The sequence below is a fragment of the Dichotomopilus funicola genome, assembly GCF_033296635.1.
Source record: "Dichotomopilus funicola strain CBS 141.50 unplaced genomic scaffold C8A04scaffold_25, whole genome shotgun sequence".
Taxonomy (NCBI): domain Eukaryota; kingdom Fungi; phylum Ascomycota; class Sordariomycetes; order Sordariales; family Chaetomiaceae; genus Dichotomopilus; species Dichotomopilus funicola.
The window spans coordinates 267,546-280,047 of record NW_026944046.1 but is presented as its reverse complement, the minus strand read 5'-3'; the positions used below and the strand labels follow the sequence as shown (position 1 = coordinate 280,047).

The following is a 12,502-nucleotide window of genomic DNA, read 5'->3' as shown; positions in this document are numbered from 1 at the left end:
TATCTTGGGACAGTTTCTTTGGGGTTTTGGAGCTTAGCGGTTTCACCGCTTCACGCAAGCACGGCATCGGTAAGGGAATGCATGTGGAGGAACGAACGACATCTGGCATGTGTACAGCACTGCCTGGCTTTTGAAGCACAACTCTCTCCCCTCTTTGGTTTCCTTTTCCTCGTTTCTGTTTTGTACTCTTATTTTTGGTTCTCTTCAGCACGGGATGGGATGAAGCATGCATATGGGATATGATACCAGGCGTTTATGAAACAGCGGGCGACTCCAGGCAACTGGAAGGACGAGATACATTGGATTTTTCTTCATTTTTCTTTGGTTTACGTTTAGAACGGGAACGTTTCACTTTTCAGATTTCTTCTACACTTTTTTTTATCTAGATCTGCTTTTCTTTGCCTTTTTCATTTTGTCTTATGTCTGAGATGTTGGATGCTTAACGTTGGATGGACTTTCACTCCTCATTATGTCTAATTCCTGCTCTGGCAGCAGCGACATGTCAACGGCCACACCTGGAGTGTGGGGCGGAAGGATGGACGAATCACGAGAACACCGGGAGGAGCAGCATATGGCCTGCTCCGAGGAAATATAGACTTCTATCTGACTTTTGGCTTTGTATTCGGGGCCGGAACCTATCTTCACGATTCTCTCTTGTCAGCTGGGGTTGGCATCCTCTGGCAGGATTCCAGGAGGTTGCCACGTCTGCGAGGGTTTGGTGGAGAGGGATAGACAGGAGGCCTTACATAGCCAGGATATAATTGAAGAAAGACGTCACTTCAAAAAATGAATTACCTATCTTGAAGCCATTCCGACGTGACTACTGCACCTGTTGTTCCCAAGCTTTGCCGCTCCCAGAGCGTCTTGGGGGCTCTGTCCAAATCGGGTAATGGCCCGGCCGACTGATTGACGGGGCGGGGCCCGGCTCGGCAGTGCAGCCGCCCGATCTTGATGTGGTACGGCACGGCATTGCACGGCCACTTTCACCCCTGGCTAGTCGGTGAGCGTGGATGTTCACGTGAGTAATTTTCCCGTGTTTGTTACGAGATGAGGTGGATGGGGACTATCTCGAGAAAAAACGCTGCAGAGAGAGACGCCAACTGAGTGAGTTGTAAATGTCTCACCAAAAAAACGAATTGTCGTGCACAATCCATGACGGGTGTCTCTCCCGTCACACTAACACGGCGGGAGGTTCAAACGACTTGCACGGCGTGGACGGGGAATATTTCCCCATTGGCGGTTTCTCCCGACGGGCTCGCCTAGGGCGGCCAATTAAGGTGCGGCAAAACAGGCGTGTAACTTTCAGCTGGTGTACCACAGCAGTCAGGTATCCGTATTCCCTAAAATATCCTACTGCAATACACTACACGTGCACACCAATTCCGTACAATCCCGCATTACCATACACCGCCGGAGCAAACAAACCGAGAAATATACCACCATCCCAACAAGCCCCAACCTCCCCTCCCCCGAACCCTTGAACCCTCAAGGGTAATTGATGATTAACAAGCGAGGGATTGAGAGGCTAACTACTTTCTCTTTTTTTTCCGTCTGTCATCCTCAATTCCGAGAATCAATCAACAAGCCCTGATTTCTCAGCCTCTCAGCCCCAAAACTGGCGCAGCCGCAGCAACCAAGACCCGTGGCGCCCAGAACTTCCGGGCAGCGGCCCTTGTCTTGTCAGCACCCAAAACAACAACCAAGTGCGACCGGCCGCCCGCCGCTCGCTTTTTTTTCTCGCCTTGCTTTGCCGAGCGGGATGGCGCCCGCTCGCTATTGAGGGAGCGGGTGTTGTGGCCGTGTGACGGGTTGGATCGGATGGTAGGTAAGGTACGACTAGTACACTAGAGTGTATTGTACAGAGTCTTGCTTCAGCAAGCCACTGTCGGCAAAACACCTCATTTTGGTCATGCCTGCCTAGATGGGGATAAAAATAACTAGATGGCGGGAGGCTAGTAGCCATCACGAGCGCTAGCCAATCCCCCAAAAAGGGTAGAGGCTTTTGGAATGCTAATTGGAATAACTAAAGTTTTGTGCAACGGTTTCCACTATCTCTGTGTTATTTTGTGTTGTCTCACGTTTGACGGCTTGGTTGTCGTGACCAGGTTTTGACCCGGCGAAACGCCCACGCCTGCACCTGCTCAAGGTGTGTCTTTTGCAAACCTGGGTGACATTCGTTATTCTACCTCGTGAGATCGCGATAACATCACTTGGAAAGCGATGCCAAATCTTCGCTCACGCGCTTACGGAATCCTCGGATCGGGCTGGGTCGGAGTTAAACTATGGAAAGTCCACATGATACATCACCGCTTGATCTAACAACACAAATAAGCGTGTGTGTATGTGTGTGTGCGTGTGTAATTATGTGGCAGGCGGATGATGTCAAAAATGGAATCAACGTCAACTCCCGTTATCTCCCGATTTCCGTTCGTCCAAGCCATAGTTAGTTAGCCCAGCGCACCGCCTGGATTTCCAAGGATGACGACAATGACAGCCAGTTTCCTTGGCCTATTCCTTCTCCGCGGGGAGCGGGTGTCGGGGCCCCGTCATCCATCCGGAGCGACCACGCGAAGCGGCTCGGCCGGGAAGGCCGGAGCGGAAGCGGGTAAGCCCTGGAGCGGCGGGGGGAATTGGGGCTTAAGGCTTGAAAGTGGGCTGTGGGTGTTTTTTATCTCCGGCGGGCACGGCGTCGGTGTGTGTGTATGTCCTCAAAAGTCCGTGGGAAAACGGTGTGGGTGTATCGGAAGAAACGGTGCGGCGCGGGAGGATTCATTTTGCTGTGTCTTGTCTGCTTTTGCTTCGGCTTGCGTGTTGCCTTGCGTTGATGTTGCGCTGAGGCTCGGTTCAAACCCGATTTTCCAGGCAATTTTTGGTTTCCGTTTGTTCGTCGTGGGTCGGAAGGACTCAGGTATAGTACTGTCGTACATCGGTTTCGCTCACCATTTTCCAAAGGGAGGAGGGTTGCGTAACTCCCCCCATGTGGTACCTCCGCATTCCTTATTCCTTGCCAGGCTTACGCTTCGTCACCTCAGGACGCCGCCGCCCACGTGCTGCCGGTGACTCTAACTCGTAGGCATGGCCAAGGACCGAAACCAAGGAATCGGACTTTGTCTTAGTTGTCTCATTGATTGTTCTCTCACCTTGTGACGTCGTGCAAGGAGTCCTTCTTGGCCGGTTCCCATTCCCAAACTAGAATATGCGCTGCGTCCAAGAGAAGCCTAAATTTCTTGGTGTGTGACACGAAGTTGGAGGACGGAGCCAAGCGTCACGCAAACGACTGACTCTTTTTGCTTATAGTTTCATCTGTGAGGTGTATGACGGTGGGACGTGCATAAGCCTCTTCCTGTGAACGTCTCGTGGCATAGGTAAGTAGCAGGCGATTTTTGGGGGTTGGGAGTTGACACTCTCCTAAGCGATAGACAGTCGTGTCGGTTGACAGCGCCGCAACGGCGATCAAACCTTCTAAAATGGTACACGAGCTGTGCCAAGGGAAAGCGCGGGCAGGTACGATACAGTATGGTGCGGTACAGTACGGACCCCAATTCGCCGCTTTACAGAACCCCAAGTCCTCTTAGTTATGGGTTGCATTGTTTTCGGACGACCCGGTAAGCTCAGACGACCAGACACCAAAAAGAGATGTTGAGGAGGTGGTGTGGCCGCCTCGTGTGTTTTGGGGTTACATGCAGAGGTCAGCCGTAGTCTCGGGTAGAAAGGGAGGATTTGTGTGTGTGTGTGTGTCATGAAATGAAATGTATGCGTGTATGTGGTGCAAGTACGGGTCTGGCGCATGAGGGTTGCTTCGTTCCTGACCACTCGTGCTGAGTGCGACCTTCGGTAATCGGCTGTCATACGCTTCTAGAATAGTTTTCTCAGCGGAGTGGATGGATGGGTGAGTGGGTGTACGTATGTATGCGTGTCTCGCGTTGCGGCGGGAGGGGAAAAGGGGGAGGGGGGATATTCTGGGAACCTGATAAGTTGGGGGTGGTGGTGTTGAAATGTAACCCATAGCTGCAATGCAGATGCGGAACGGTCGGATGGAAGTACATAGGATGGTTTTGGGCACACAGCAGCGGCATCGCGGCTCTTGAAACAGGGGCAGTGGCGAGTGGGGGGCGGTCTTACACTGTACTTACATGTACGTGTAGTTGGGGGCTGTCGTTGATGAGGTACGGCGAATGCGGATGTGTAAGCCAGAGGGCCCAAAACTGAGGTGAGAGAGAACGTTCGATGAGTAGCAATTTGAAGCATGAAACAAGAATTTTTTGTTTCGAATGTCAAATGGAGTGATTGGACGAATGGCAGGGACCGCAAGTACATGAATACTATCTGAGCAGGCTAGGAGAAACTTAAAGTTGGTTGTGCTTATTGGTTTTCCGTGATTCCTGCTTTCCGTTCTCTTTAATACACTGTAGGTGGAGGTAATTACAATAAAAGTGCGGGAGGGTCTTCACGACTTTGATTTTTGTGATTTGGTAAACTTGTAAAGATTAGTATTATTGTACAACTCCAGAATCACTGGCATCCTAGGCCACATTAAATTATAGCTACGCAAGTTAGATTTTATCCTGGTCCTTTTTGTTTTCTTTGTACGCCTTTTTGGGGTTTTGTTACAGGAACACTGAATCGTGAACTTGGCTCAGCGCTGTAGATAGCCGATATTCACCCGAAGACACCCTGTAATTAAGTGCCCGTGACGCGTTGCAGCACGTGTCAGCGCGTTCATCCCTCAACCTCAACCCATCGACGTCAAGTTTTGGAAAGCACGGAAACAAAACTGGCGATGTCATAAGCATGATGCCGCTTTGTGTAAAACCCTGTGGTGTTTTGGAACTTGGATTCTTCAAACTTCCGAATACCCCGCCCGGCCCGGTTGTTTGATGAAAATTAATTAGCTTGTCGAGCTGAGATTTCGTGTCGTGCCCAATTCTATTTTTTTCTCGTCAATATCGCCGACTTTTTCGAGGTCTTTTTGAAAATCGATCCTCCAAAATTCAACTTGCCTTATTCCTGGTATTGAAGCTGACCGTCGGCCCTACCTCCTGCTTTTTGGAGACATTGACAGGGCACCGTCGCCATGGATAATGCGTGGTGCAGTGATACGTACAGTGGGCAACATAATGCCCCTCCTCCGACCGAAATAGATGACAAGATGGAGCATCTCATTTCGCGGAGTCGGAATTTGTTGGACGACGACCAGGTTACCAAAGCTATCCGTATAGTTATGGAAGTGAGTTACTCTTCTCATCATTCTCAGAACCGACGTCACTCGGTTGGCCGTCGGTAGATGGACGAGTCTAACAAGTTGTGTAGGCCGTGGAGATATGCCCCTGCGATCCCGAAGGTCAGGGCAAGCAGCGGCATGGAAAAGACAAGTCATGCCACATCATTCAGTGTATGGAGGCGGTCAAGACAAACGACCCCGCTGCCCTTCGTCAGGTAGCTGAGTGCCCTTGTACATGTGGTTACCCGTGGCCGTCTTGCAATAACCCGCAGCACGCCCTGGCTCTCGACCAACTTGCCAATTGCCTAGACAAGGCCAAGCAGTACACTGCGGCCCTCTCGACCGCGCTGTCTACTGTGCGGTTGGATCCTACCTCGGCCGTGGTGAGTTTGAAGCGGCCATATTCCATATATGTTAGATGTAACTCGGCATGAAAGACTGACGCTGCGCTGCTTTGTAGGGTTATTGCCGAGGGGGTCGCATTCTCCGATATCTTCTGAGAAGTCATTCTAACGATCCCAACACCCCCGAGATGCGGGCCGCCGCTGTAGCCACACAGAATATCGGGACGATACCTTCTTCCGTGGTTCTCAGGGATTGTCTTGTGCGCTTTGTTGAGATTGGTGTGCGCTTAACGAGCCGCTATCGTCAGATCCCCAAGGATCGTTACGACGTAAGTCGATGACCACCAAGATTCATTACTCGGTCAGTCTGCTAATACATTGCCCGCCTTTCTAGACCATTCTCCAGCGAATGGCCCATCATCTCAGGAGCGATGTGGCCCGAAGGGATCCGTCCCGAGCGATGCCCCCTGAACTCATGAGCTTGACTTTCTCGTTTCTCAGCATTTCGGATCTCATGTAAGCTTGAAGAAAGGCCCCTCTCACCACGCACACACCCGCTGGAAAGTATCTAACGTACATTTTTGGAACCAAAGCCGCTGTATGCTCGTTTCCCGGTCCTGGAATCGTCTTGTGAACCAGGACGGCTTACTCTGGAGCCACCTGAGCCTCTCCCGGCCTGGAAACGCCAAGGGATTTTTTTCTATCTTCCTCGGGAGGCACCCGCAGATCTACACCTTTATCATCAAAGACATAGTTGAGTTCGGGCTCTCGCCAAAGAAACTCTTCAAGATCCTGAAGGGCATGCCAGAACTACGACAGCTACACCTAGGACACAAGGGAGCTGGCTCTTATGTTCTCGAGGATCCTTCCAACACATGGAACGTTCTTGCTAAACGGCTGTCTAAAATTGGGCTCACTCATCTTTCCCTTAAGAGCATCAAGGGCGTGCATTCACGAATCCTCCCCTTCTGCCGGGCTAGCCTCCGCGTACTGGACCTCGTGGATACATGTGAGGGCCTTGACTTGACCCCCTGCTCCTCTGCTTTGAACAACCTGAAATTTCTACGCATCACGAACAACGGGCGGGAGATTTACCTTGACCTCGTAAGTGCCTGACCCTGCTGCCTTCCGACCGCTGACTAACTGGAGTAGGCAAGATTTGTCGCGTTTACACCAAACCTCGAGGAATTCTGCGTTAGCGGGCCTTTCCAACTCGGACGGAGTGACGTTTCATCTGTCTCTCATGGATACAAGTGGCCACGACTCCGCAGGCTTGTCATTGACGGGGCGGTCAACCAGGACTTTGCCCATTTTGCTGACTTTTTCTTGTGGGACCCTGTTATGCCGAGTATCCTGCCACTCATGCCGAAGGCTTTGCGTTCTATCGAATTACTGGGCCAGCACGGATTGGCTAGTTCCATCCTGTATTCTGTAGCAATCCCGAAGATCGACACCCCTGATCCCTCGGTCGGCATGCCTAATGTCCTGGATGATTTGGACGACAGCCCTTTTTTCCCGAGCGGAAATGGTGGCCCTGGCAACGGTAACGGAAATGGAAATGGCAATCCTGCTCCTAGCAGTGACAATAGTGATCTCGACTACAACGAAAAAGACGAATCCTTCCCTTTCATCGAAGTCTTCCGCTGCATCAGCTCTCCCTTGACCCCCGAGAAGCTCAAGAAAATCCTGAGCTTCTCCGCCCGCAACAACCGCCTCCAGGTCCTCGACATCGCTCTAGACACTAAATCCTTCGTCCCCGCGACCCCGACCGACCGCTTCACGCCCAAGCGCGACCTGGACTTCCTCGCCTGCGACAGCCTACACACCCTCGGCCTGCACGACTTCAACTTCTACCACGATCCCCATAGCTTGTCTCCCACGCGCTTCGACGGCCAACCCTTTGTCGACTGGCTCGACCTCTTTCCCAACGTCCACACCGTGTACGTCTACCCGGGCAATTGGGACAACGTCTTGAAGTTGATCTCAGCGCTCATCAACCACCCGCAGATCAAGGTGATCTATCAGAATGTCCTCGCCGGCGTGCAATGGGACGCGGCCAAGGCTGCGGCAAAGGAGAAGGGGAAAGAGTTGAACTCCACCAAGCGGTATGTTGGACCAGTGTGGCCAGCGGAAAACTGGGTCTAGCGAGAGAGAGACAGGCAGAGAGAGAGAAGAAAGAGAGAGGGAGAGAAGCAAGCCCAGCCTAGCACAGGCAAAGACTAGCTATCCGGCCTGCTTCTCTGTTGTTCTCTCACCACCTTGCCCGGCACTTTCTACGTCACTTTCCGCCGTGCGTCTCCCAGGAGTTTCCCAGTTTCTTTCCACCGCGCTCTACTTACCGAGCACCCCTCCTCGCGCATCTCTGAAGTTTTCTCGGCACTTCTACTGGCCGATTTCCTGGTCTTCCTGGTCGAATTTCCCTGTCAGTTTTGCAGGCATTTGTTGTCCCTGTACCTATCAGCGCAGTTTTCTCGGTATATTTCCGGAGGGTTCTCTGACTTCATCGCCGAACCCAAGGACGACAAGCTCCATGCTCTATCCCTCAGTGAGCTCAACACCGAGCTCCACGCCGACTGTTCTTTCTTTTCCTTTCGCTTGGGTCTTTTTCCCTTCTTTAGGGTTTCACCAGGAGGCTTTTCCTTTCCATGACGACAATTTGCTGAAGAAAGAAGAAACGTGTCTTGAAAACCAAGACACCAAACCGCATTTTCACGACCGTTACGATGTTGATGACCGTCCTGTCTTTTCATGTACGCCTAGACCCCCCATGCCACTCTTAGTTTGAAGGAGCAAACACGGATGGATGGAGGGATGAATGGATGATGGATTTGGGGGTAGGGGAGGAAACAAATGTGTTGTTGTAGCTACCATGTAAACTTGAAACGGTAGTGTAAAAACCAATGTAATGATATTAACCACTTGTTGTGCCAAAGATAATATGACTTGGACAGTTGATTAGCCTCGACTACAGAGAGAGGCACTCATCGATTGTCCCCCAGCACTCACCCAGGTCTGCTTAATCACTAGGATCCTGTGACAAGCTTAACTTCTTCAACTCATTCTTGAGATAACCAAGACCAAGGCCACAACATTCGCACAAGACTAGAGAGTAATTGGAGCGAGCGTGCTGTTTCATTCTGTTAATGTCTAAGCTACGGAACCGTGTATGTCTGTTGCGAGCCTATCCATGCGTGTGCGTGTTGTGTTAAGCCCCAGGCCGAATGGGACAAGTATAGCCAAATGTGCCTGGCTGATACATTCTCGTGGGTGAAGAAATAGTATAAAAAAGACATAAGAAATGCGTGTGTGAGAGAGTGAGAGAGAGAGAGAGATTGTGATCGTGCGACAACGTGACCTAGCCCCGGGATGGATAGAATCAACATAAGGAAAGAAAAGCAAAAGCCAACCGCATGATTAAGTATTATACGCCCGCCCTTCTCATGGCAAATTTTAGATCCCGGGTGTCCGTGTCTGTGTTTGTGTGTGCGTGTGTAAGGGGGACTAGGGGTTCGTGAAGAGGAGTGACAGAAGCGAAAAGAGAAAGAGAAAGGGACGATAGCCCAAATCCCAAGTGTGACCCGAGGAGCCGCCACTCCGAACGCCCAACGGCACCGATAGCTAGATAAATACCAGTCCTCAAGTTGCAAAGAAATATAACCCGTATCCCACTCTAACCCTATCCCCGGACTCCCCCAGATCCTTTGTTACTTATTTTCCTTTTCTTTTTGTTTCTGTGTTTTTATTCCTTTTTTTTTTCTTGTTCGGGGGTTCCTTGAGTTCATCATCCACCTATGCGGCAACTTCGACCTCCGTCTCTAGCCCCTGGCTCCGCTCGTGGACCCCCTTCTTGAACTTTTCCTTTATCTCCTCAGTTTTCTTCCTTCTCTCCGCGGCAGCAGCAGCATTGGTGGCAATCGCAGCAGCCTTGGCCTGCCCTGATATGGCCTTCTAGTTCTCAGGATTGCGGGTATCAAGATTTCTGCCGCCCGGCCGACTCGGCGCACCCCGCGCACCTGGGTTCTGGCGCTGGAACTGACGCATCACACGGTTGGCCTGGCGAATTTTGCACTGCATGTAGTAGCCGGGCTCGTTGGACTTGCGCCACTCCAGGTATTTCTCGTAATCGTTTTGCTGCGCTGCGTCGGGTTCGCGCGGTTTCGGGGGAGGAGCCGGATAGTAAGGGGGGTAGCGCTTGCCGTTGCGGCCATGGGAAGCAAACTGGGGTGGGATAGCGGGAGCAAACGGTGCAGCCATGGTGTGATATGGGTTCATTCCTCCCGGCATCGCGGCTTGAGGATACATCGGGACGGGCCCAGTACCGGAAGTGGAGAATGTGTTGAACCCGTTGTTCATTGCCGGAGGAGTTCCGGCCGAGATTCCGGCTGCGGCCACTGTTCCCATCATAGGCGAGGCGCCCTGTGGTACAAAGAACGGCGGGGCAAATCCGAAGGTCTCGTACCAACTGTGAAAGGTCTCTGCGTTGGCCAAGGTTGGAAATCCCGATGAAGGTGAAGGCGGTGTTGCGTTCGGGTTGCTTCCACCGTTGATGTGCTGGGAGCCATGCTGCGTGGATGGTTCAGGGGCGGCTTGACGAACTTGCTGAGAAGGCGAGCCCTCCTTTCCCGCTTTGGTATCCGACATCACGTCAGGGAAAATGTTGGTAAGTGGCTGGCGAGACAGAAGCTTCTTCGGCGAGAATCGCGGGACATCGTTCTGAAACGTGGAACCGTTCGGGTCCGCAGACTCCTGGTGTGTGGACTTAAACTCCGCGGCAGCCGGGTTCAGAAAAGGTTGCTCGCGGTGGTGATGCGCCTCATGCTGCGAATTGTCACCCGTGGAGTGATCGCTGGAGTGTTGGCCTCTGCTGCTGGGCCCGTACCCGGAATCAGTCTGGTTGTGTTGACCGGCCCGTTTCTGGGAGTCGCGCTGCTCGGCCAAGTAGATCCTCTTCGCCTCGTTGAAGCGGTCGTCCAGCTCACGCCGCTCCAAAGGCTCGGTTTGCGTCTCGGTCTTGGCTTTCAATGCCATGATGGCTGGGTCAACTGCCCGGCGGGCGGTCAAAGTTGCGGCGGCCGGCCCTTGATGATGCGAGGCCGATGTCTCAGGTCGAAGATGCAGACGGCTTAAAAGCTTCTGGTAGCGAGCGGGCTCGTCCGCCACCGACGCAGCAGGACTGGGCGCTGGCTTGGATACCCGGGGTCGGATTGTGGCCGAGTCGGCGCCATCGAAGCCTATGGGTCTGCGCAGCGTCTGTGACTTCTGAGAGAAGCCCTGGGATTTGGAGGAGCCACTGGCGGCGCTGCTGAAGGTCTCTTCAGAACTTCGAGCCAACTGTTGAAGCTCAAGAAACAGCTTGTCGGAGTCTTCTGTCGAGATACGGCGAAAGGTCGCGTGGCCATTAAGGCTCTTTAGATCGCCGAGCTGGCTACTGAGAGGGGTGTTGTGCGGGTCGACGGCGACAAGGTCCAATACAAATCGGTTTGGCAAGGCAATGGTTCGCCCGTTGACGGCCGTGTAGATGGGCTTGACTCGCTTCAGCTGCACTTTGGTTCCCTCCCCGGCATAGTCTGCCGAATTGGAAGACGAGGAAGAAGGGATTCCCATTCCCGGCGCTGAAACAACATGCTCCCAAGAGGCCTTCTTGTCCCGAAGATACCGGTACTGGGCGTCAGAGATAATGTTACCGGCCTCCATTTGGGCGCGGACGTAGCTATCCTCGCTCGAGTCACAGCTACGTTGTCCAGTGATGCTATTGGTCTCCGGCAGAGATGTACCGGCAGCTCTATTGCGCCAGTTGTTGGATGCGGCAGATTTGAGGCCGGTAGCCTGGAGACGGGGCGTGCCCTTCAGGCTAGGAATACGGCTCGCGTAACCAGGCATCCTGTCGTATTGTTTGAGAAGTCGTCCTGGTTAGGTGGTAACGTGGGTTCAAGAAGTGTTTGTTGACTAAGCCTTGGTACAGACAGAGTTACTCTAACCCCTTTTGACAACAGGCTAGGTTACTCGAAACACCGACAGGAGGACCAATCGTTCAATAGGGTACGCCGGTGCGTTGAGGACGAGTGGTTCTGAGGCCGGGGCTGCAGAACGCTAGGAATGACCACAGCAGGATGCGGTCGATCTGGGGTTGGTTGAGTTGGGGGTTGGCGAAGCGATCGGGACGAGGTGTCGGCGGCTTGCTTCTGGGTATTTTGGTATGAGGCGGTATCGCTTCCTTGATCTCTAAGATCTCTTGTGTTGTTTGTCGTTGCAAGTTCTCAAAAACAAACGCTTTTGGTACTCAAGGTGAGCCCAAGAAGAAGATGAAGAGATGTCGTAAGGCTGAGGGGGCGACGATATCCACGGAGAGGGAGTACCCAAAAAGGCCGACAGCGGGTTGTCTGTGAAAGCAACGTCGCTGTGAGGGTTTGGCTTCGCTGGGTGGTTTAGAGAGGAGGGTCGAATGCCGATTCGGTCGGTAGTTACGATGGTAGTATGTAAAGAGTAATCGACAGATATTATGTAGAATGAAACGGACTAGGAAGTAACGAAGGGGCTATGTATAAGGCACAGGAGAACCGGAGGTGATTCGGGAAGGTGTGGCCGTCTGCATGGTGGCTGTTCCCCGAGTGAAGTACCGTGTAGGTCGTGCGCATATAAGGTTCGTTCGGTTTCCCGTGTATCTCGGGAACGTTGGCCGCAAAATTCCCCATTAGACGCCGCCTGGATGTTGCCCTTGCAGTTTAGTTGACTTGCCCAATTATCGTATTGAGCATACAGAGTTGTTGTTCTTTGGCTCTGGATAATTTGCTGTGAAGGCTCCGTAGTTTAACATCCAGAACTGTATGGAACTTGAGCTCACCTAGGATTTCGAGACCGCGATGAGAGCCTTGAGAAAATCTTAGCAACCTGTCTCTGTGGGGTGTAAGCCAGTTCCCCGAAGCAGTGTTTTTAGCAA

General features: G+C 52.4%; 2 protein-coding genes across 2 annotated transcripts; one reads left to right on the top strand and one right to left on the bottom strand.

Moving 5' to 3' along the window:
• Positions 1-5,074: 5,074 nt before the first annotated feature.
• On the top strand, positions 5,075-7,710 carry C8A04DRAFT_11618 (uncharacterized protein; the record flags this gene model as incomplete). Its single annotated transcript, XM_062777036.1, has 7 exons — positions 5,075-5,227; positions 5,311-5,604; positions 5,682-5,894; positions 5,960-6,081; positions 6,159-6,669; positions 6,718-6,989; positions 7,143-7,710. 7 exons carry the CDS (start codon positions 5,075-5,077, stop codon positions 7,708-7,710), a joined length of 2,133 nt encoding a protein of 710 aa, XP_062637687.1.
• A 1,644-nt stretch (positions 7,711-9,354) lies between these two features.
• Positions 9,355-11,445, bottom strand: C8A04DRAFT_28003 (uncharacterized protein; the record flags this gene model as incomplete). The annotated part of the gene is made up of 2 exons (XM_062780487.1): positions 9,355-9,500; positions 9,579-11,445. 2 exons carry the CDS (start codon positions 11,443-11,445, stop codon positions 9,355-9,357), a joined length of 2,013 nt encoding a protein of 670 aa, XP_062637686.1.
• Positions 11,446-12,502: the final 1,057 nt, after the last annotated feature.